General features: G+C 47.0%; 2 protein-coding genes across 4 annotated transcripts; both read left to right on the top strand.

Moving 5' to 3' along the window:
- Nucleotides 1-245: 245 nt before the first annotated feature.
- SNAPC4 (small nuclear RNA activating complex polypeptide 4) lies at nucleotides 246-14,892 on the top strand. Its single transcript, XM_026049285.1, has 22 exons — nucleotides 246-954; nucleotides 1,478-1,636; nucleotides 2,086-2,211; nucleotides 3,108-3,186; nucleotides 3,554-3,635; nucleotides 3,832-3,936; nucleotides 4,533-4,605; nucleotides 4,903-5,067; nucleotides 5,399-5,546; nucleotides 5,872-5,978; nucleotides 6,252-6,346; nucleotides 6,842-6,936; nucleotides 7,217-7,302; nucleotides 7,613-8,029; nucleotides 8,210-8,299; nucleotides 8,503-8,746; nucleotides 8,857-8,927; nucleotides 9,241-9,339; nucleotides 9,585-9,612; nucleotides 9,755-11,799; nucleotides 12,451-12,569; nucleotides 14,838-14,892. Exons 1-22 carry the CDS (start codon nucleotides 883-885, stop codon nucleotides 14,848-14,850), a joined length of 4,518 nt encoding a protein of 1,505 aa, XP_025905070.1. The 5' UTR covers nucleotides 246-882; the 3' UTR covers nucleotides 14,851-14,892.
- Nucleotides 14,893-14,903: 11 nt separating this feature from the next.
- On the top strand, nucleotides 14,904-22,510 carry CARD9 (caspase recruitment domain family member 9). Of its 3 annotated transcripts, none has more exons than XM_026049287.1 (13): nucleotides 14,904-14,954; nucleotides 15,830-16,053; nucleotides 16,265-16,402; nucleotides 16,911-17,236; nucleotides 17,610-17,789; nucleotides 17,956-18,105; nucleotides 18,458-18,583; nucleotides 18,703-18,894; nucleotides 19,421-19,462; nucleotides 20,127-20,175; nucleotides 20,967-21,037; nucleotides 21,722-21,804; nucleotides 22,111-22,510. In XM_026049287.1, the coding sequence occupies exons 2-13, from the start codon at nucleotides 15,870-15,872 to the stop codon at nucleotides 22,202-22,204; spliced, it is 1,635 nt and encodes a 544-aa protein (XP_025905072.1). In that variant the 5' UTR covers nucleotides 14,904-14,954; nucleotides 15,830-15,869; the 3' UTR covers nucleotides 22,205-22,510. The 3 variants fall into 3 exon arrangements, with proteins under 3 accessions (XP_025905072.1, XP_025905073.1, XP_025905071.1); XM_026049288.1 differs by having other exon boundaries at nucleotides 17,953-18,105; nucleotides 20,970-21,037; XM_026049286.1 differs by having other exon boundaries at nucleotides 17,953-18,105.
- Nucleotides 22,511-22,736: the final 226 nt, after the last annotated feature.

Genomic DNA, 22,736 nt, shown 5'->3' with positions numbered 1-22,736 from the left:
GCGGGGCGGGGCTCGGCGGTGGCCGTGAGGCGGCGGCGCCGCCATGTCGGGCAGGCCGGGCCCGGCCGGGGCCCCGCGGCCGCGCGATGGCGCCGCCCGCGACCTGCACGCGGAGCGCGAGAGGATCCGCAGGGAGATCGAGGAGCTGGAGCGCAGCCTGGAGCCCGGCGGAGCGGCGGGGGCCGCGTGCGGCCTCAGCTCCGGCACGGGTAGGGCCCCCGCGCTCCCCGGGCTCGCGGCGGCGCCGGGAGCTCTGCCAGACGGCGCGGGAGCTGCCAATAAACGGGGGTGGCCGCGGGGGCCGCGCGGTCCCCGCCGGGCTCTCCGTGACCGCTGCGACGTGATTTGACCCGTCCGTGTAGGCAGCGCCTCGGTGTGAGCCTCGCGGCTCCTAAAATCCCGTTTCCRTAGCGGAAACCGTCCCAGCTGGGGACCGTTAACTGCTGGTTAACGGCCCTAGCGCTCGTACCTGTGGCTGTCACAACCTCCGCACCCCGGCGCGTTCCCGTCCTGCCAGCCCCAGGGCTCCCCAGTCGCTGCAGAAACCCGGCGTCGCTGCAGGGTGTGCGAGGGCTGCCGCCTTCCAGTTGGGTTTTACCGGTTTGGAGCACTTATTGTGCTCAGCACCCTGGAATCCCTGCGCTGCCCTTGAGCTCTAAGAGCAGCAAGGGGCTGTGGTCACCAGGAGCTGCTCTGCTGACAGCCCTAGAGCAAAAAAGCGGCCGTGTGGATTATAACCGAGTCTCAGCTCTGTCTGACACGTTGGTAGTACCTGAAAGCCCTAATGGCCCTCTCTGAGAGACCCTATGGTGTTTTATTCTGCATGTGTTCATTGAAAAGCCTGTATTTTTAAAGCTGTCTCTTTTTCACTGCAACCAGCATATGTGTTTTCGTTGTCTAACAGATGACGATGATGATGTTGAAGATGATGACTCAGATTCCCAGGCTGAAACGGTAACCTTTTAACCATGASCTCTGTCTGCCCATTGGAGGGTGCAGGCAGCAAAGGGATGGGAATTTTCATGCTGTTTGGGGGGAAATCTGGGTAACTGGGTAATAGTGAAGCACGTGATAATAAAATGTACAAGGAGAAAACCGCTTCAGTTAGAAGTACAAATGAGGTGGAAATCTTGAGAGGATGGTGCTGCCTTGGCAGGTGGGAGGGCCCCAGTCCTACTGTTTTTGCAGTTTATTTGCAGTTCTGCAGTTGATGGCACAGAGCTCTTGGCAAGGTTTGGATTCAGGCTCTGTGGCTCAAGTATGAGACTAAAATAAGTAGAAAGAAGGGAGTTRGACAAGGCAGAAATAAGCAGGAAGACAGGAGCTAGAGAAGGCTGACTGCTCAGGTCCAATTCTTCTGAAAACTGTTTTTCTAACATAATTGAAACTTTGGGTTAAATAATTATCATGCTGTGTTGCTTTTAAAACACACATTTCTTTTTTTAATGGCATTCTATAACATCTTACTCGCCTCAAGGAAGGGGAGAGGGAAGAGGACAGTAGTGATGATGATATCGAAAACAGTCTCCCAGAAGATCCAGAAACTTGTCTGCAGATGAACCACGTGTACCAGGAGGTTATCCAGGAGAAGATTGAGGAAGTTGAACTTTTGATTGCCCAAAACAGAGAACAGCAGGTAAGTGAAACAGGACTAAAATGCTGTTCCTTGTGCTCTTCTGGATTGCCTTTAGCATCTTCCTCTGCCCTTCAAGTCCACTAAAACCTCCCAGAACCTGCTGAGTACATCCYGGGTCCCATTGGAATCGGCTGCAGGAGGTGGCTCTCTGTGTGTCCTGCTGCAGTGACCAGTTTGCTGGGCAGGGAGCTGGAAGACTTGAGTTAACTTCTTCCAGGCAGGTCAAACCCAGGGCACCTGACTGGCCCTTCAAATGGCTTGTGCTCCTCCTCCAACATCCTTGTTTTGTTACCAAAAACGCTGCAACAAGAGTATTTTATATATTGCATTTAGCTTGTTATAGCGATTTTTTTTTTTTAATTCTCAATTGCCTTATATAAACTTGTTAAGTTTGAAAGCCCATGCCCAAAGAGATGCTCTCGTACCCTTCCCTAATTTTTGTATTGTAGAAGGAAATCACGTGGGAACTTGGTGGTCCAAAGCCAGCAAAAGCAGGAGATGGTAGAAGCTTGCCATCGAATATATTTCTAGGTCACTTTATGAAGCCATACTTTAAGGATAAAACAACAGGAATTGTAAGTAAATGTAGCTGTGTTCCATATTGTGTTTTTTTATATATGTATGTGTGTATATATATACAGTATAGCAATAGACTTAGGTTTTGCCTTGAGTTCTCTGCTGAGTGAATGTTACTGAACTGAAAATCCRTTACATCATGTCAGTTCACTGTCTTCTGACTGCAAAAATCTTGCTGCAGTTGCGTTTGTCAGGATGATATGATCAACAAGAGTTGAAGTAGTCGGGATAATTTTTGTGTGACATGGAGAGAATGCAAACGTACCATTTTGAAATATTTGTTTAAGCCACTCACTGTCTCACTGTAAAATCTCAAGCAAACTCTGAGGAGCGACATTCCAACCATAAAGCAGCTGAGTGTTGTTTTTAATGATTATTTCCATGACCAATTCTACATTGTTGCTTCATTTCTCATTGAAACCTGTCTGTCTCTGGAACAGACTGCTTTTCTGTGTTTGTATTTTTAAGGATCTCTGGCAAAAGGGCCATCATAATTCTTAGTTGTAGCTAAGATATCAGTTATCGCTACACACATTAATAGAATTTTCAAGGAATAACTGGTAACTGTGGTGTTCATTCTTACCTGTGGTGATAGTGTGGACTGAGCTGGCACAACCATATGGACTCACGTTCAAAGTGCCTCCTCAGTCAACTCTCAGCTAACGTGAGCAGGCTGCAAACATGCCTGAAGTTCCTCTGTGTATKTGTTTCTGCTTATTTGATAATGTCTTCTGGAATATATGTGAATCGTATTCATGAAGGTAACCTACCAGTTTGATAGTTTTGCACAAGTTAGTTTCTAGTCTTTTTTTGTAGCTCATGTTATACGTCTAAAGAATAACAGCCATTTCTCTGGGTATCTGACTCTTCTAATACCCTTTTTAATCTTTGCTAGGGCCCTCCATCCAATGAAGATGCCAAGGAAAAGGCAGCTCAAGGCATAAAATCCTTTGAACAACTAATTGCAACAAAATGTAAGGAACGGTATCTGCTGCTGGGTGCTCTAAAGGAACTATAACAACTGGATATATTCATATTGTTAGCCTTTTTTCCCTTCTGCCTTCCATCTGTGGTGGAACATGAGCACTTCTGATATTCCATGCTTAGATCCACAGGAAAAAAAAAATGGTTAAGAGTAAATGGGATGTTGTAGGAATTGTTTCACTGTCAGGTGGGGAGGACGGTCTGTTTATCTAGCTCCTGATAGCACCTCTGCCCTTATGGTTAGCCACAAAAATGTGTAGCTAATGAGCAGGATACTTTAAAATGGATGTTGAAAGCAGTGGATCTCCCTCTTCCTTGGAAATAATGACTGAACTGAGATTGTGTTGTTGCCTTTAGGGAAAAGCAGAGAAAAGACGTTATTGCACCAATCAATAGTAAGCGACCGCTTGCAGCGCCTCCTTCAGCCCAAGTTACTGAAGTAAGTACTGTGCAGAAAATTCCTTGGGGAGAATGCTGCATCTGCAGGAAAGGAGAGTGTATATGAGGAGATTTAACCTCCCTTCAGCACATTTTTGGGTTGTCAACACAAACCATTTCTCCCCTACTTCTTCTTTTGCCATTGACCTTGTTCTCACCTCGCCGTGCTAAGTAATAATGAAATTGTCTTTGTGCAGGTTGGAGTACTGGAACCAGAAGCTGGCAAAAGTCAAGACAGAAATTGAGAAGCAGATCTTGGAAAAGCAAATCAAAGAAGCAGAACGAGAAATAGAGGCAATTAAGTGAGAAGTCATCTTTTTATGTTATYTGTGATGGTGTGTTCTTGGAGGTTACTTCCTTGAACACTTCTGGATGAGGCCTTTGGAGAAAACTTTCTTTGTGTTGGCTTGTAAGAGCTTAATAAATGTTTAAACTCCTCAGAGCTCTCATTTTGACAACTTTTCACTAAATATTAATGTTTTGGATCTTGATACACGAATGTGATGCAGTTATTGCAGAGGTGCTGCTTGAACCAGTCCTTGATTTAGCAGCAAGGAGGCAGAGGGCTCTGAGAATTCTCAGTTCTGAGAGTTCTGAGTTTTGCCACTAGGAAACTGTATTTCAGTGTTATCCTTGCTTATACTTGAGTAAAAGCAATTGAGTAAATCCAGTAAGGAAGAAACCTAGTTTCTGTTGAAACAACTTTGCTTCTGTTGAGCCAAGTTACTCATTTTTTTTACAGCCTGATGCTGTGAGGTAGTAAGTCTTCATTTCCCATGAAAATCAGTAAGAGTTGAGAGGAATAAGAGGGAATGACATTGGATAGAGAAACTGACTGTTCAATTAACATTTTTATGTGGTTTCYTCTTTCTCTCTTTTTCGTGCCTGGCTTCTTTAGCCAACTCCCCGAAAGTGACTTGCTGGGAAGCAGGTTTGATGAGCATGACTGGGATAAGATTTCAAACATCCATGTAAGTTCAAAGATCTGCTATTTTATTTATTCTGACATTTATCTCTCCTCTCTTGAGAGCTACCTACTAGGCTTACTTTGCAACCACTGTTTTCATTGCAAGCTTCCAGAATTTACTTGTTGTATGATTTCAACTTGACAAGAACATTAGTACKTAAAATTTGATGCCATTGCTTAAATTTGGTGTTTTTATTCTACAAAATTGAGCAATTAAGGCACATAGTGKACAAAATGTGTTCTTTGTATTAGTGTTTCAGTCCCAGCTGCAAAACAAAGCTGACTTTGCTGTTTCTCATAGTTTGATGGGCATCGTAATTCCGAAGAATTGAGGAAATTTTGGCAAAATTGGGAGCATCCGAGCATCAACAAAACAGAATGGAGTGAGGAGGAAATCGAGAAGCTGAAGGAAATAGCTGCTAACCACAACTATCTGCACTGGGAGACTATAGCCCAGGAACTGGGGGTAAGGTGTTACGAGCTCATAAATAAGAAGTAAGGTCAAAAGCTGGTTCTGGGTTAAATGTGCCTCATGTCAACTTCTTGGAAAACTAAAGTTAATGCTAATTCTTTGTTCAGAAATACTCTCTGAGAAGCCTTCAAATACAATACTAGAATAAAATACCTTCTACATGATGAATTAGCTTAAACATTTCTGGTTTTAGGCTGTAAGTGRAGGTTTTATAATCGTTGATGCTTCAGAGCTTTTCGTGGCACCAAAAATAAGTTTGTCCTCTGAAGTTTTTCATCGTAAATACCCACAGTTCAGTGAGGAGCTTTGTTTTCCTCGTGTTAAGACAAACAGGACCGCCTTCCAGTGCCTGCAGAAGTACCAGGCCTATAACAAAGACTTGAAAAGGAAGGAATGGACCAAAGAAGAAGACCGGATGCTTGCAGATCTCATTCAGGAGATGAGAGTTGGAAGTCATATCCCATACAAGAAAAGTAAGTGACATTAAGTGACATACAACTGAGAACTAATCACCTGTGATGGTCCTCTGGTTCTTTTTATTTTCCCCTGGTCTCGCAAACTTACATCTGTGAAGGGTTTTTGCCTGCTAGAATACCTGGTCTGCTCTGTTTCAAAGAGCTGACGAAGCCCCATTTCCTGTGAATGCTGCTGTTGGCCAGTCTTGAAACTATTTATATATTGACTGCTGGAAGTCCCGTGATTCTTTAAAATATTTAACAGAGATTGAATACTTACAGTGCAAGTAAATGAAGAAACGCTGTCTGCAACAGACTTTAATATATGCTTTTAAATTTCTAGTTGCTTATTACATGGAAGGAAGAGATTCTACCCAGCTGATTTACCGATGGACAAAGAGCGTGGATCCCAGTTTGAAGAAAGGACCCTGGACACCAGAGGAAGATGCTGTAAGCTCCTTGCTCTGATACGTAGAATGTGAAAAGTTAGGTTGCTGTGGTGTTGCATATATGTGTTTAGTAGTTTAAACTTTAATAGTGACACGAAAGAATGTGGAATGGCCCAAGACATGTAGTTCGCGGATCAGGAGAGCTTACAAGCTCCCAAACACTTCTCTTGTCAGATTTATTGCACAGGGAAGTCTGTTGAACTGCTTTTGTCTCAGGTCTGCCAGCCTTATTAGTGATGAAAATTTCAACTCTTGCTTTGTCTGATTAACCTAGATGTTGTTGGCTGCAGTTAAGAAGTATGGAGCCCGTGACTGGTACAAAATTCGGACAGAAGTACCAGGAAGAAGCGATGCTCAGTGCAGAGATCGGTCAGTATGCTCAACGTAGYAGCTGGGCTTCCAAGTTTGTTGTCAAGAACCACGGTGCAATTTATTTCACAAAGCTGTTGGATTTGCTTATACCAAACAAAGAGATCATCAAGCTTGAATGAGGGAAGGTGGGAAAGAAGTCTGTGTTTCTGTGAAACTGATCTAGTTGATCACTGCCTATGACTGAACACCAACAGTGAGAGAGGGGCTGAGTGATTTCCAGCATAGGAGCAGACCTAAGGAAACTACTGGTGTCGTTTGTCCCAATGCCAGCAACCTGTTTTACAGCTGCCTGTAATTCTTATTCACGTGGCCTGGTATTTTTGAGAACAGAAGGGACTGTAGAGGTGCTGATTAAGGGAGTAGGTTTGGATCCCATAGCAAGARGACAGACCTGATGAGACTCGATTTCTTTGTTCAGCCTTAGATTATGCTCTGACCAGAACTGTACAGGCAGGGTTGAATGATCTTTGCTTTAATGCTTTCATTTTGAAGGTACTTAAAAGCATTGCACTGTGATGTAAAGAAAGGCAAATGGAGTTTGGAGGAAGAGGAGCAGCTAATTGAACTGGTGGAAAAGCATGGTCTGGGTAAGTGTTACTATGGCTTAATCTCTACAATTTTAACTTAATTTTGAGTTGCCTTCCTTTCTATTTGAATTTAAAATGTGTGGCCGACATTAGCAGTCTCTACATCCTACTGATATCTGATTTTATTTTTTTATATAATCTGTTTCTGGAAAATCGGTTGTTGAGGGCCTGTGTAATAGAATCTGTAGCCATTTGTTGTAGCTTTTGTTTTTTAGGGAAGGAATAGTTTCATCAGACTGTGTAGTTCTAATTGGTCTGCCCTGCTTTGCATCCTTTATAGGTCACTGGAGCAAAATAGCTTCTGAACTGCCGCATCGGACTGGCTCCCAGTGTCTGAGCAAGTGGAAACTCATGATTGGGTCTAAGGTATTGTAAAAATGCACTTGTCTTTTTCTTCTGCATGTACTAGGTCTTAGCTCTAGCTTGTCTCCACCAGTAGCTTTTTCTTTGCCTACAAAAGTCTAAAACAATTGCAAGGTGGGTCCAGAAGCAATTGTGAATTGTACTGGATTTGTTTAATCTTAGAAACAAAGCAGAACCATCCATTTAGAGACTACAGCTTACTGACAGGATACAGCCCTTCAAAGCTTTCTAACTTTGTGCCTTTAGTACTAATTTGAGAGTTCTGCAGGTCAGGGCATTGGCTAAGGCTTGTTTTGTGCTCTCTTTAAATAAGGAAAAACGATCTAGGCTACGGAAACACCAATACGGGCGCAGAGAGAGTTCCAGCTCTCCGGAGASTAGCAGTGAAGACACAGAAGAAGAACTGGAGATAACGGAAAGCTCCGAGGAGGAGACAGAGGAGAAGGAGGAGGAGGAGGAGGAGTGTGTGGTTCCTGCCATTGACTTGTGGATACCRACACGGACAGACCCCCAGGGGTCAAACCAAGGAAGATCCCAAACTTCATCCCTTTTCCCTTATACGAGCGCTGAGGCGAAGATGGGGAGCAGCGACATTCCCGGCGCAGTGTCTGAGGAAGGCAAAGACGGAGTTGCCAGTAAATCAGCAGAGCTGAACACCATCCTGAGGGGCATGGCGCATCCGCACTCCTCCGACATCAGTGTGAAGAATCCCCTCGAAGAAGTGACCAAGGTGAATATGGGGACTCGATCTGTTGTGGATGGGGTTGGAGCTTAGACCAAAAGCCACCAGGAAGTGCAGGTGCTGACTTTGATCTGTGTTTTAATCCCAGATTTGCACTGAACAAATACCAGCCTTGCGCACACAAGTATCAGATACTTTCCTTTTCATCCCATTTCTTATGCTTTCTAGGCTTCCAGATGTGGCAAACAAGTGCTGCGGGTTTCCCTGGAGAATGTGAGAAAAGTACTAAGAAAAAACACATACTTTCAGAGGAAACATGTAAGTGTGTTATCTTGTCTGCCTGTCTGTTTATAATGGGAAATACTGTTTGATGGAATTATCAAATCCTGGGCTTTGGTCAAAGAGGAAAAGCTCATAATTTTCATTGTGCAGTCCAGAGTCCTGTGACTAGACTGTCCCAGGAGTCATTACAGTAGAACTTTCTTGATTGGAACCCTAACTGCTTGTTTATTCATGGACAGCAATCAAAGATAGTAAAACCTTCTGCCACCACTTCAACAGAAGCACCCGGAGTTAGTAGAGCTGTTGGCCAGGGGCCTCGGGGCCTGCCGAACAGCATGGAGAAAGCTTATCGTCAAGAGAGAGAGCGTTGGAGAAGAATTAACCTTGACAGGAGGCTCCTCATGGCAGTGACACCTTGGGTGGGCAATGTACTGCTGCCATACACCCTGCAGACCGGGAAGATGGCTTTTCATCACACTAAAGGTAGAGGGGACTCATTGGGGCACGTTAGGGACCTCCTGCGTCTTGCCCCTGCTTTCTGGTGTCTTGTAAATGAACGTCCAGCTAATTTTCACGTTGGGCTCTTTTTCTAGCTGAAGCCATTCAAGAGAAGATGAGGTCCATCAGTCTCACGAGCACTCCCCTGTTCACACTTTTCATTCAGGTAGGTTTTACTGTCTTAATCATGTTCCCTACTTTAGAACAATGATCTTTATTTCTTTATGCTGAAACAAATAGTTTCTCTTTGACTTAAACTGTTCATGTAGTTACTAGAAAAGTCTGTCCTCTTGACATACCTGTGATATTTCTTACATCCTATGCCCAAAGTGTAATACTGTCAGGAATATCTCTAAGTCCCCAAAGAATGTCCCAAAATTGTTCATGTGAAGYCTTCTCCCATTCATCTTGTCTTCTCTCCAGCTCCACCAGAAGGTCTTTGTTCTGAATCAGGCTTTAAGACAAGTCTCATCTTGCAGCTCTTTCAGATTGATACCAATGGTTGCATGAAGGTTATTCGTGAGAGAAAGCTAAGGCAGTTGGAGCTCGTTAAGGCCAATGTGCGAAGGCCTCAGCAGGTACTGCACGTGCTCCTATTGCTCATCCTTTTTCTGATTAAGCTTTGATTCAAGTAGACATTTTTGCCTGCCTGTGGCAAGTGGTGCTGCTTGTGTGCATGGGTTACCTGCTTCTTTAAAGTGCAATAAAATGATGATGTGGTCAGTTGTGTAGGATGTTGGTAGGTGTGGGGTGGATTTGTGTCTATGCTGTTTTAATGATGTTTAGTTATCTCAGAGTATAATTTATTCTGATTTTTTGGCAGGTTTCCCAAAATGTGGAGACTTCTTCAGGTACTTATCAGAACATTTTGTTCTGTTGTTTTTATTTACTTGTTTTTATTAAGACTTTAGAAGCCATTCTTCATTTTTTGCTCTTTGAAAATGCAACTCAAACTCTTCCTGACATTTTTTTCCCTCTCCTGACCCTTTCCAGGTGATTCATCACACCCTTGTGCTCAGAGGCCCTCCCAAAAGGGGATACCGAAGAACACGGTCAGGAGACCCGTGGTCTTAAAATCAAGAAACTCATCCGTAGCTGTGCTGGACGCCCTTGCCACGCAGGCAGCTCTGCCAACCCAGGTTCAAAGGCAAAAGCCAAAAACTGTCTCGGAATTGCTGAGGGAGAAGCGGCTGAGGGAATCCAGGGCTAGTAAATCCGTTCAGAGGCCAGTGTTTGTTGCCCCACCGATGCTGGTTTCGGGGCCTATGATAATCCCGCGTCCACCGCACCACATCATTCCTTCTGCACAAGTAGGGAAGCAACTTGGAGCAGCTGCTTGTAGCAGTAGCCAAGTACAGCACGTTCCTCTGCCAGCAGTAACTTCAGTTGCAGGTTCAGCTTCTAGCACCGTTGTGCTGGAAAACCATTCCTCTCCAGGACTAGCCCCTGTGCAAAGCCCTGGCTCCTCCCAAGCAACAGAAGTGGAAGCCAGCAAGGAACTAAGTGAGCAAACCATTGGAAATAGCCCCGGTGGAGGGGGTTTTCCAGCCACGGGTCCAGCTACAGTGCAGAAGGCCCCAAATTTGGGAGGGGGCGGTGTTCAGCTTGCAGCTGGTAGCTCAGCTCCAGTAGTRCTGCAGAACCAAGCTTTTGTGCCACAAATTACAGTGGTCCCTGTTGGCATCGAGTCTGGCAACCAGAACTTGTCTCTGTGCCCGCCAGGGCCCTGCAAGCTGAATGGTGACGGGTCCCAGCAGAGGCCACTCAACCTGCTGCCCACCCTGGTGACGGCCCAGCCTGGTTCCCACGTGGTGACTAACAGCGTTTTGCCCATCACGTGGGTCGTAGCACCCCAGGCCCTGCTTTCCAATCCCTTGCAGACCGTGGTGGGTGTTCAGGGGCTGCTAGCTGCTGCTGCGAGAAGCCAGAGTCAGGCAGGAGTGACTTCCAAYGGGAGCAGTTCCGGTGGTTTGGGAGCAGCTGCTGTGCCAGGAGGGGGAAGTGTGTCCCCCGCTAGCTCTACAGGGACGGAGGCTGCAGGTCCAGCGCTGGCTGCAGGGCCGCTCTTGGGAAAAGCTGTTGGTTTGAACCATTCCATGCTGCTCTTGCCTGCAACCTCAGCCAACCCTGGATGCCGCTCGCTGAATGCGGCCGCAACACCTGCGTGCCCCGATGGCTTCTCCAAAGCTTCTGACTCCTCTGCAGCTCRGGCTGCTTTTCCAGCTGATGGACCAACCTTGCACACTGCGGTGCTGCCTCAGATGCAGCCCCCTGCAAGCACCCAAGGGTCCCATTCCCACTGTGTGCCAAGTGCCACGCCATCTACCCCAGCCGTCACCRGGAAAGCAACCGGGCTGCAGCCAAGAGATGCAGTTCCTCAGAGCAGCGCCCCAGGAACCCCCCATGGCATTGCAGCTCGAGTAGGGAAGAACAGACCCCTTGCCTGCAAACCCCCAGCAGAGCGGCCACCCCGGCCAGCGACCTCCAGCGCGGAAAAGAACCCGCTCGACTGGAGCCTCATTTCCCTGGAGGACGAGGCACGAGTGAAGGAGTGGCTGAGTGGGAAGCAAGGYGTCCAGGTCCCCTCGCTGCAGACCAGGCTGCCTTATTTGCCACCTTTTCTGTGCAATCTAAAAACCCTTTCAAAGCTCCTTCTGCAGAAGGCAGCTTTGGAAGAGCGAGCAGCGTGTCTTTTGCCGGCTGATTCAAGTCGGGATGAGGAGCCTAGGGATAACTTGGAAGCTATCAGAGAACTGGTGGAGCAGAAACTTGGTGACAACCCTGCTTATCTCCTGCTAAAAGCCAGATTCCTGGCAGCATTTACGCTCCCAGCAGTGCTAGCAACTCTGCCTCCTCCCAAAGTGACAACGACCCTGTCTGTGAGCAGAAGGGAATACAACGAGAGCGATGAAGAGGAGTGGCAGAGCGGGAAGGATGAAGCAGGTGAAGGGAGCTGTGGGGAAGACTTGCAGGGTGAACAGCTGGATGGGGCAGCTGGTGCTGAGCCTGGACACCGCGATGCTGACTTCTCAAATCAGGTAAAATGGAGCTCTTGGATGTTAAAAGCAGAAGGTTGCTGTTCGCTCAGCATCATTCCCACCGTAATCCAAGGAGAAAGTCCTTGATCTCAGTGGGACGGAATTCTGGCCCTTAAAGGTTCTCTGGAATAAGAACAGTTTTGCAGCTGATAAAAGCTTGAAAATTGGAGCTTCCCCATAGTGGAAACCAGCAGTAGCTGCTCCTGTGCCTCTGATTCCGTCATCTGGGTCAAGCTCAGGGTGGTCCGAGCAGCTGGTCCAAAAGTCACAATTTCCCACTGTCTGGTGGCCTTTCCAGACTCGCTGCCAATGTCAGCCCTGCGTCGTCCTCGACCCGGTTTCCTTCTACCCTGTTTTGTAGATAACTTTAAGTAAGCAACATTATAGTTGGTCAGTGAGAAATCTGAGGTGAGAGCGTGGTCCATGAGAAATGTCAGCTGCTGTTGGCTGGTGTTTTGCTCTGAAAGAGGATGCACTTGGGGTGCTTTGTGCTTGCTGGGACCCTGGTGACACAGCTTAATTCAGAGTGTGAATGGGGAGATTGGTTTGAAAATCTTGCTGAGCACCCTGCAATAAAAAGATGGTTTAATGGGTTTTCTTGCCAAGTGTACCAAGTTCTAGTGAAGAGAGTGTCTTCTTTTTGTGCTGCAGGACATGGAGACCGATGAGGTGGCTTCCCAGGGCTCCTGCACTGATGCGACCGCTGCCAGCGCTCCTCAAATCAGGAGAAGTGCCCGCTTCAGGAAAAGGAAGAGGACGGGAGAGGCAACGTGTTAGTAACTGCTCTGTGACTCTTGTATTTCTGCGTTGGTTTGGGGACAGGACCCCCTGATGAGCTGTGTGTGGGAAGAGGCGCATGTGTGTGAGCCCTGAACACCTGCAGGAGAAGCCAAAGGAAATTCCCAGAGCAGATTCCTGCAGGAGCTCCTGGAGCTCCTTGCTCTGGGTTGTCCGCTGATCTCATTGCCCTGTGCAGGTGGCAGCAGCTCCCTGTGTAGTTTGGAATCCACCACGGCTGATTCACAGTCCTCTCAAATGAAGGGACTAATCGTGGCTACTGACTGGGGGAAACTGGGGCTTGAGACCATGCTTAATCCTTCATATTTAAACAATTTGGAGGAATAAATCTGTGTCRAAGCCTTTGCAGTGGCCTGACAAGCTCACTTGCTTGTACGATAAGATTGCTTGGGTTTCATTGTTCTTCAGAATTGATTTTAGGAACTCCCAAGTTATGACTCTTCTGTGAACGTCCTGTGACTAACTGGAGTTGTTTGTGCTCTTTTACAGGAGTCTCTTGGGGAAAAAATCAAGGTCTGCCTTCCTGCACGGCAGCAGCAGCTGCTTTTGCACTGTTCACTTTTAACACTCCCAACAAGCCGGCTGGATAGACCTGGGGAAGAAGGAAAACGGCTGCACGAATTTTTTCTCTTTCTTTCTTTTCCGTCTTCCCCCAACTTAACCCACTTGATCCATTTAAACAAATTACAGGCGATGAAACAAAATCTTGGGGGGAAGATGAAGACTTTCCAGCATGGAACAATGTTGTTTTCGTTCAAACTAATGCCTGCCATAGGAGATGTTGGGCACGGTTGCTGAGATCAGGGGAAGCCAGCAGTGCTAGTTATTTATTTCCTTTTTGTGTTAGCCATTTCCTTTTTGTGTTTTGTGTATTTATGCGAAAGCTTGTCTAATTTTGGAATATGTGGTTCACTGAGGGAGTGTTTTTTTATTTGTTGTCTTGTGGGGTTTTTTTAGCACTGTTAAAATATTTTTGTTTGACAAGTAAGTGAAATAATACTGCCAAATAAGCAGTAAATTAATTTTGTATCAAAATGTGCTTTGAGTACTTACTGAAATACAGATATTTTATTTTTCTCACTTAAAAGTTCTCTCTTCTGTGTTATTTTTCTGGGAAATAGGCTTTTGTGGAGGTCTGAGGGAATCACTAACAGTTTTCAGGCTACATAAATAAAAGCTAGCGGGGGGACATAGGGAGTGAATATGTGTGTGTGGCTACAAGTGTGGGATTGAGTTGGGCTTGGGTCAGCTGCCTTTAACTTCCAGCCTTTTCTGCATTAAACTGATTTGTTACTACCGAGCTCCCCAGCCTGCCTGGGTCGATCAATTAGCAGACTTTCCAATTCCCCTCCCTCCAGCGAGGGCGCAGCCAAGAGAGGCATTGCATCTTTTCATCTTTTTTTAGCATAAAGCTAATTTAATGACTAATAAGCACAGGCTTGTAGGATCTCTGAGCATCTCTGCCCCGTTCCTAATGACAGCCGGGGAGAAAACTCTAGAAACTAGAACAAAGAGTGGAGTGGGAAGCTAATGGGAAGATGTGTCATGCTGCCATGGTACCAGCATGTTCCTTCTGGAGACTTTCAAAGCAGCCTGTGAGCAGGTTCTTGTTGCAGCTGCGTTTCTAGGCTGGTGGGAAGGGGTAGAGGCAGTGGGGAGAAGCTGCTGCTCGAGATTGTCACCATCTCTTTCTGTACTGCTCCTTCAATTATGCGCACAGCCATAACCTGTAATTTGGGAATCGTGGGTTATGTTCCTTGCTCTGCCAAGATTTGACTCCCTTTCTTTCAAGATATTGAGTTGTCATTGTTAGGCTTGAAGCCTGAGGACATCCAAAGTTAGAGGTGGCACTGCAGAAGTTCTCCCTTCCAATCCAAGAGAGTTGTCCCCTGCCTTCCTGGTCCGGGGCTTGTGTGAACTGCTGAAGGACTGAACTGGAAGGGCAACTGCTAAATCTCAGTGACTTGTYCCCTGCAATCTGCTGAACGGGGCTGTTCCTGACTAACTCCTCAGCTGATCTTTCTAACCAAGGGAGGCARAGAGGCCTCCCTAGCTCGTACTTCAGTAACACATATTGGAAAGCCAAGGCAAAGACAACTACAGCTGCCCCTGAGTTGCAGTGATGATAGCCAATGCTTTTCTCTCACTTCTGGCTTCCTTTTTTCTCTCTCTCCTCCCTTCCTTCCCCGTCTCAGAGCAGAGCTGAACAGCTTCCCCTTTTCTCTTTTTAACTGCTCCAGGAATGAGCTTTGATCAAGCCAGAATCTAAGGAGGATCYGCAGGAAAGACAAGGATTTTCCTCTGAGACAGGACACAGACCAGGCAACTTTTGACCACATCAGCCCAGGTTGGTCCAGGTAATGYAGAATGGCTTCTATTTACACACATAAGCTCGATTTTGCAGCTCTGGGGGAAGGGTGTGGTATTTCTGCACCGAGGAATGTGTTTCTGCTTGTAATCTGCTGGGGCTGACTTGCTGTCAGGCAGAGTGAGCTATTTTTTTCCATCATAAGTAACAAGTCGATTTGTGTCAATCCAGCCCGTTGAAGTTACCTGACAAYGTAAAGGGTAGCAAGGATGTGCTGAAGATGTTGGGAATTTTTGACTATTTGGGAGCAGAGTTTGCAACTACCTTGGAGAAATGCAATAAGTACGGTGTGTAGAGTACAAAGCCCTCTATAGTGGCCAGTTGTCAGAACTGTGTGCTGTTTTTCCCCAACAAACAAAATGAGCAAAAACATGAACATTAAGGTTACCTTAATGTGTATGTGTAGGCCACCAACATTAAGGTGGCCTTCCTGAGCCACCAGGAATGGCTGCTGTAATCAACTAATACACGTGATATGAGCATGGTAATTGATGACCAGCATTTCACAAGTTACTCGTTATGAAACAGTCTGGCTGCAAAGGGATAAAGAAAAAATATTCTAGCTTCTTATTTGAATAGACAATTTGACTTCAATCAAAGATGCTTGAGTAAATGAGTGGGTTTTCTGTGTTCCTTGTTATCTCTGTGCTTCTCGGTGAGGAGCAGCAGCTTTTCTGGCTGTGGTTGATAGAGGGCTCTTAGAGGCAGGGACAGGGCCACCAGAAACATCCACCAGTCCTGCAAGAAGCTCCTGCCAGGCAAAGGGGCTCCTTCCTGGTCAAGAGATGCTCCCACGGCTCCTCAGACTCCTAYTTGGTTTCTCTCCCAGGAGGCTCAAAGCCTGGGTTTTGTCTTGTTTTCAAGGAAGGGCAGCACTACTTGCTTCTATTTTCCACTCGCCAACATGTTGGAAGAAGATAACGATGAGACGTGTTGGAATAACCTGGAGAACTTCCGCGTGAAGCTGATCTCGGTGATAGATCCTTCCCATATAACCCCCTATCTCCGCCAGTGCCAGGTGATTAGCCAYGATGACGAGGAGCAAATTCTTAACGACCCCAGCCTCGTCATGCGCAAACGGAAAGCAGGTGGGTGAAGGGCAGCCCTCGTCCCTGGCRCACACGGGGCCATAGCTGCAATACTCTTGAATGGTCACTTGGCAATTGGCTAAGTTTTTACCTGGAAATTGGATTCCAGGATTTTTTAACCTGCATGTGGCGGGATGGGGGAAAAAAATTCTCATTTCTTTAGATTAAGAGAGGAACAGATAAATAGAGAAGTTTGTTGCTGTCGTTTCAGGTGTTCTTCTGGACATCCTTCAGCGGACAGGACGCAAGGGCTTTGAGGCATTTCTCGAGAGTCTTGAGCTTTATTATCCACAACTTTATAAGAAAATAACTGGCAAGGACCCCAGCAGGGTATTCTCCATGATTATAGGTAATGCTCATGGAAAACAAAACAAACCCCTGATGATTTGAGGATGTTTTGTGCTTTGAGGGGGAATTCACCTCCCCTTGGCCTTCTCCCCTGCCCAGGTGAGCAGAATTGGGAGCTTTTCCCCTGTGTGTTTGCAAAGGGTTCAGTTAACTGGCAAGAGCAGCCCCAGCAGTCACAGAACCACAGAGCGGTTGGGGTTGGAAGGGGCTATAGACATGATCTAGTCCACCCCCCTACTCAAGCAGGGCCACCCAGAGCACGGGGCACAGGGTGTCRCAGGCTGCAGCCGGAGGAGGAAGCAGGAAGGATTTCTTCTTCCTYTCACCCGTTGTTTTGCCAGTGATGTTAAGATGGGAAGGCCGGGGCAAGAGAGCACGACCAGTTTGGCCGTGTGCCCTAAGGGCTCCACATGCTTGCGCACGGCGGGTGGTGGTGCCCCCGGCTGTGGGGATAAAAGGTGTTTTGGGGGTTCCTTGCCTGACTGGACTGACACCGTCCCGCCCACCAGACACCGCGGGGGAGTCGGGCCTGAGCCAGCTCCTGATGAGCGAGATCATGAAGCTGCAGAGCGCGGTGCAGGAGGAGCGGCGCAAGGCGCAGGAGCTGGGCGCCTGGCTGCRCTCCAGGGAGGACGCCGTGCGCGAGCTGCGCGTCAGGGAGAGCCTGCTCCGCAAGCACCAGGAGCGCGCCCAGAAGATGAGGGAGGAGAGGGACRGCCTGAGCAGAGAGCTGCGCAAGTGCAAGGACGAGAACTACAGCCTGGCCATGAGCTACGCCAAGCAGAGCGAGGAGACGAGTGCTGCCCTCATGAAGAACCGGGACCTGCTCCTAGAGGTTGGTTACCCTTTTCTTGAGCTTTCCCCGTATGTGATTCCCGGGAGACTGTGTGAGCACCTTGCTCAGTTTTGCCCTGATGACCAGAGCTGGAGCTGGCCCGGCAGGGACCTGGGTATTGCAGGCTGGTTGTGAAGAGTCCCCCCATTGAGGACTGGATCTTCTCGCTAGGGTGACACAGGAGCACATGGTTGTACCTGTTCAGCACGTAGGACTCCAGTTCCCAGGGCACCAAACCTCCCAAGAACAGAGTGGGAAGGGAACTTATGCCACATTCGTGTGGGGAACAAAGCGAGGTGTCTGCCCTAAGAAAACTGCCTTTGCAGCCTAGGGGTTTCCCCTTGTTACTGATCATCTCTGAACCTTCTTGCAGATTGATCGCTTGAAGCACAGCCTCATGAAGGCTGAGGATGATTGCAAACTGGAGAGGAAGCACACGATGAAGCTGAAGCACGCGATAGCGCAGCGCCCGAGCCACGAGGTGATGTGGGAGATCCAGCAGGAGAAGGAGCTGCTCTTGGCCAAGAACCAGGAGCTGGAGAACACCCTCCAGGTTGGTGAGGGATGGTTGGATAGGGGCTTCTGAGGAGCAGGGCAGTGAGGGAGCCACGTGGGGCAGCTATGACCATGTTTTCTTAAGCAAATGCAGCACGTAGGACTGGGGAGAGAGTTAATCTGGAGTCACTTGGTTGCTTTATGTCCATCTGTTTGTCCAGCAGGTTGCCAGGGAACAGAATTTGGAGAACAGCCTCTCCAAGGAAGCTCTGGAGAATGACTGTAGCCAGATGCTAGGAAAACACCAGGAGCTGATGAACACCATTTACAGCCTCCGGAAGGAGCTGCGGCAAGCTGAGGTGCTCCAAGACAAAGTATGTGGGGTGGGAAAAATTCCCGCTGGGCAGAGTAAGGTGTAAGAACAGGCAGATGAAGCATCTACAGTAAAGCCTGTGGAGAAGGAGCCGCCGAGCCGCAGGGCAGCTGTGTCCCTGCTGCTCCGTTGCCCATGGTATCTGTGCCTCAGCCTGGGGAAGGATAAGAGCTGATATTATGATGAACTGTTCCATTACATGTAAATTCTTTATGCCCTTAGTCACCTTGCCCAGCCTTCTGGTTGTCCTTGCTCCTGGCTTTGCGTGGAGGTCTGGCTGTAGCAATCTCTGTCACAGAGCAGATGGGAGGCTCTATTCCCCACACAGGGTGTTTTTGATCTTGTCTCACCAGCATTTGGAGGAGAAGGAGATGCTTGAGCTGCAGTGCATGGCTCTGAGGAAGGACTCTCAGATGTACAAGCAGCGCATTGAAGTTGTCTTGCAACAGATGGAGGAAGTGGCCTCAGAAAGAGACCAGGTAACAAAACACTGTCCTTGAAGCTGCTCCTTCCTGCACTGTTGGTTTGGGTGGGAGGATACTGCAACCCTAAATGTTCTGTCGTGTGCCATGTCGTGATATATTGCCCCTTACACCAGGCGCTGCTGATGCGAGAGCAGTTCTATACGCAGTATTCCAAGAACTTGGTGGAGAGGGATGCGTATCGGAAGCAGATTCGGGAGCTGGGCGAACGATGTGATGAAATGCAGCTGCAGCTGTTCCAAAAGGAGAGCCAGCTGCTGGCTACCGAAGCCAAGCTGAAAACGCTGCAGCTGGAGCTGCCGACGCCGGTGGGTCTGTGGGAATGTTGAAGGGTTGGAAAGCTGGGCATGGGCTCAGTGTGTGGCTCCCCTGAGGGCTTCAAACCCGGCAAGCAGTGGCCAGCAATATTTGCATGGAAACGCTGACCTTAGAGAAAGGAAAGGCGTGATGGTTCCTACCGGCTCACCTGGGTTTCCAGGTTAAGTCAGGCTGGACTGGTGCAAGTTGAGGCCTTTCTGGGTTGTGTTTGGAGTGTGTCCAAAGGTGACAAGSGGATGCTGGACCACCGAGCAGAGAACTCAAAGTAGCAACCATCTCTGAGCCGCTTGGATTAAACTGGAGCTGGGTGAGAGGGTGCAAAATCTTCTGGAACAGAACTGCGTGTACAGGAGATTTTAATTTCCGTGGTATTTTGTGTGCTTTCTCTAAGTGGTCAGACTGTTGTAGGAGGGAGGAAGTCCACACTTCTGTTTCTAGCGTTCGGTCCCTGTATATCCCTTCCTGCCTCTTCCTTGCTTCTAAGAAACGATTAACTTACTGGCTTTCTTATTTCAGACTTCTGACCTGGATGAGACCTCCTCCAGAGACTCTCAGGAAGTGAGTAGGATGCGCTGCTGACCTGGAGCTTCCTTCTGGCATGATTTTGCATTGCTCAGTAGTGCTCTGTTTCCCAAATAATAGCAGATTTCAGTTCACGGCTCTGTCTCGTTTCAGTGGCATCAAAAAGACAGATGCAGTGAAACAGGCCAGTGATAGATTCTCCCTGTAGCCTGGGATTTTGCARGGACACATATAGTATTTGCCAGCAAAATCGACAAAACTGACAATATCTTTGTCAGTTCTAAGCTAACCAGGGGATACTGAATGACTTTGAGTTTTTTTTCTAGYTTTTTCTTGCATGAGGATAGGCAAAAATAACCACGGCTATTACCCAAGAGAGATCTGTAGTAAAGACTTTTCACTTGGTGTTTAACTTAACTGTGAAAGTGATGGTCCCCTCRTCTGGAAGTCAAGAATACAAATAAGGCCAGAGGAACTGGATGTATCAGATAGGATAAATTCATGAATAGTCCTATAACTTCTTACTCAAGAAGTTCCCTATTTTGCTGACAACGGGATGTACTAGTGCAAGGTTTGTTCTGCACACGTCCTGTTTCTTACACCCTTGCCTAAGCATCTGTTCCTAGCTGTTAATTGAGACATGCCATGGGGCAGTTCTCATGGGCAGTTCTCATGTTCTTGCTTTGTTTCTGTGCCATAGCTTACTCTTCATGGTCACCTAGATGAAGATGCGCAGCTGAATAATAAACGTAAGGATTTTGTTGGAAAAGCATGAGGTAGAATTCCTGAGAGGATGGTTCAAAATCGGGTCTTCTTGAGATGTCTCAGAATAGATAACCACAAATTAAGGTTTGATTGCCATACTGCTATCCTTCTCGTTTATGAAAACCAGAACTTATCTCAGGTGCTGGGAATACTTGTGAAGCTTTTTGGAGAGAGAAAGCTTTACATGTTTTCTCTGTACTGCATAGATTCTGAAAGGATTTCTCCTATAGCTGAACTYTGGAATGACTTTTCCCAGAAAGAATCACCTGGTGGGAAAAAAAAAAAAAAAAAGCTCCAGGTACTTTGTTGGGACATATTTTGTGCTTGTGGCAGAGCTGAGAAGAGCATAAATACCCTTCTACTTCAGCTGAACCACATGACTTTCAACAGGGTTTTTTTTTCCTTCCCCTCCTCTGTTTAATGTTGCAGGTTATTTTCACAAAAGCAGAACCATGTAATTAGCACTGTCACTGGTTCTGTTTTTGTGGCATCCCCAGTGGAAATGATTCAGCAGTGAGGGAGAATTAGCAGGCTCCTCTAACAGCTTGAAATTCTCTTTCAAAACACATTGAGGGGGGAAATAGCACAGTAGAAGAAACCCTTTCTGTTCTGATCTTCTGGACAATCTATTGAATTGGGATATTTGTTACGAAGGTTAAATTATATCGATCCAGAAATGCTGGGTAGCAGTGGGTAGTTGTTTTTGACAAACTGGCAGAGTGAGAAGTTATGCAAGGATGATTGTAACTAAAGCTGTGATTTTTATTTTTCTTAGAAGATTGCACTGAAGGTCAAATGCAGCAATTTAGCACTCGAGAGAATAGTCAGTCTCCAGCATCAACCAGCGTAAGGAACATTTGTGGAGTTTTCTTTATTTTGCCTGGAGTTTGAGATCTTTAAAGCTCTTGTTAGTGATTGGCTTATCAGGGTGGAGAAACACAGAAAGCAGCTACTGCTTTTCCAGGAAAATGAGTTTCATGCAAAATTCTTTCTCTAAAAAGGGTGACTTCCAAGCTGCAGAACGCTCACCTGCTGGCTATTTCTCCCTGTTATTTTTTCCAGTTTAACAGTCTGCAGTATTACTATTAGTACAGGAAATAGAATATCACATTTACAAGTTGGAGAGAATGCTGAGTGGTGATATTCAATGTATTAAATGGAAATGTATGATTATCTCACAGGCATTATAGCAGACAACCAGAAATGGACACATTGCACTTCATTTTGCAGGCCCAGGTAGATATAAGAAGCCAGCAACACACTATAGTGCTTTCCTAGGTGAAGGTTTTTGCTGCCAACAGCTCTTTGTCATTTGAAGGGACTCTTTTTTTTTTTTTTTCTCTTGATTTTTAAATGCAGAATAATTTGGGATATACAAGTCTTGCTCTGCAAAGATGGGATAGAGTAGACCAGCCTCACTGTTCAGTGCCTGTAAATTGCTCTTTCCAGAGCAGACTTGCGCTATGTGCTGCTACCATTGATTCTGATATCCATGTGAATATGGTTGATATTCATCTGGATTTGTTGCAGTTCAAAGAGTGTGGCTCAGCCAGCGAGGACTTGGCAGAGAAGGAGCGGAGGAGGATGAAGGACTGCTTTGAGCGTTACCGAAGGTCTGGTCTTTAGTAAAGCAGAATATAGACCCATCTGTGTGATTCTGAGTTTGCTGAATGTATTTCCTCTTTTCTGACCTTCCACTATCCCCAAGCTTGATTCATGGAGGACACAGATTTATTACCGTTCTTAKCACTAGGGGCTTATGCTCCCAGCTGAAGGGGTTGAGACTCTGTTCTAGTTTTCATCTTGGCTATTGCTAGTACTGTCTCATTTGCACTGAACCACACAGATAATTCTACAGCACTGTAATATGGAGGCTGCAAAAATTAAATGCCTTTTTTTTTTTTTCCTTTTTTTTCCAGAAAAAGGGCAATGCGAAGGCTAAAGAACAGGCCCCACGAAGCGGATTGGGAAAACACTTCTGGCAGCGACAACACAGACACTGAAGGCTCCTAAGAGCAGGACGTGACCACGAAATGGCAGCGTGGGGGCTGCAACGCTCCCATCTTTATTTCCATTGTTCCCAGGAACCTACTTAAGTTTTAAAACCATCTGAGAAAGCATCACTTTTAAAATGGTGGAGGGTCTAGCCAGGGTGTATGTCTTCAAGGAACTGGACACACGTGCTATCCAGAATGCCTCTTCCCACTGAGAAATGGAGTAATGCAAGAGGCCTGTGCTACACCAAGCAAAGAGCTTAGACTAAGGGCCGCGGGAGGGGGAAATTGTGTTCACAAAAGTTCTGTTTCAGGAAGAAAAGCCCAGCTCAGGGGGCTGGTCTTATATTCAAGCTGGCGTTTTGCAAAGGGGGCAGAGGGAGAATCTGATGCATTTTGGTGCTGTCAGAGAAAGGGCTTCGCCTCCCTTTCCCGAAATACACGGTGTGAGCCCCGCTCCTTAGAGGAGGCTCCGTTCCCGGCGTCGCTCCAGCCGCCGCCTCACGCGCGGCGCGCGCGAGCCAACAAGATGGCGGGCAGGCGTGGCCGCG

Source organism: Nothoprocta perdicaria, unplaced genomic scaffold (genome assembly GCF_003342845.1).
Source record: "Nothoprocta perdicaria isolate Ctin4 unplaced genomic scaffold, notPer1 scaffold_6, whole genome shotgun sequence".
Lineage (NCBI taxonomy): Eukaryota > Metazoa > Chordata > Aves > Tinamiformes > Tinamidae > Nothoprocta > Nothoprocta perdicaria.
The sequence above is the reverse complement of the archived record's forward strand: the minus strand, read 5'-3'. Positions and strand labels throughout refer to the sequence as shown.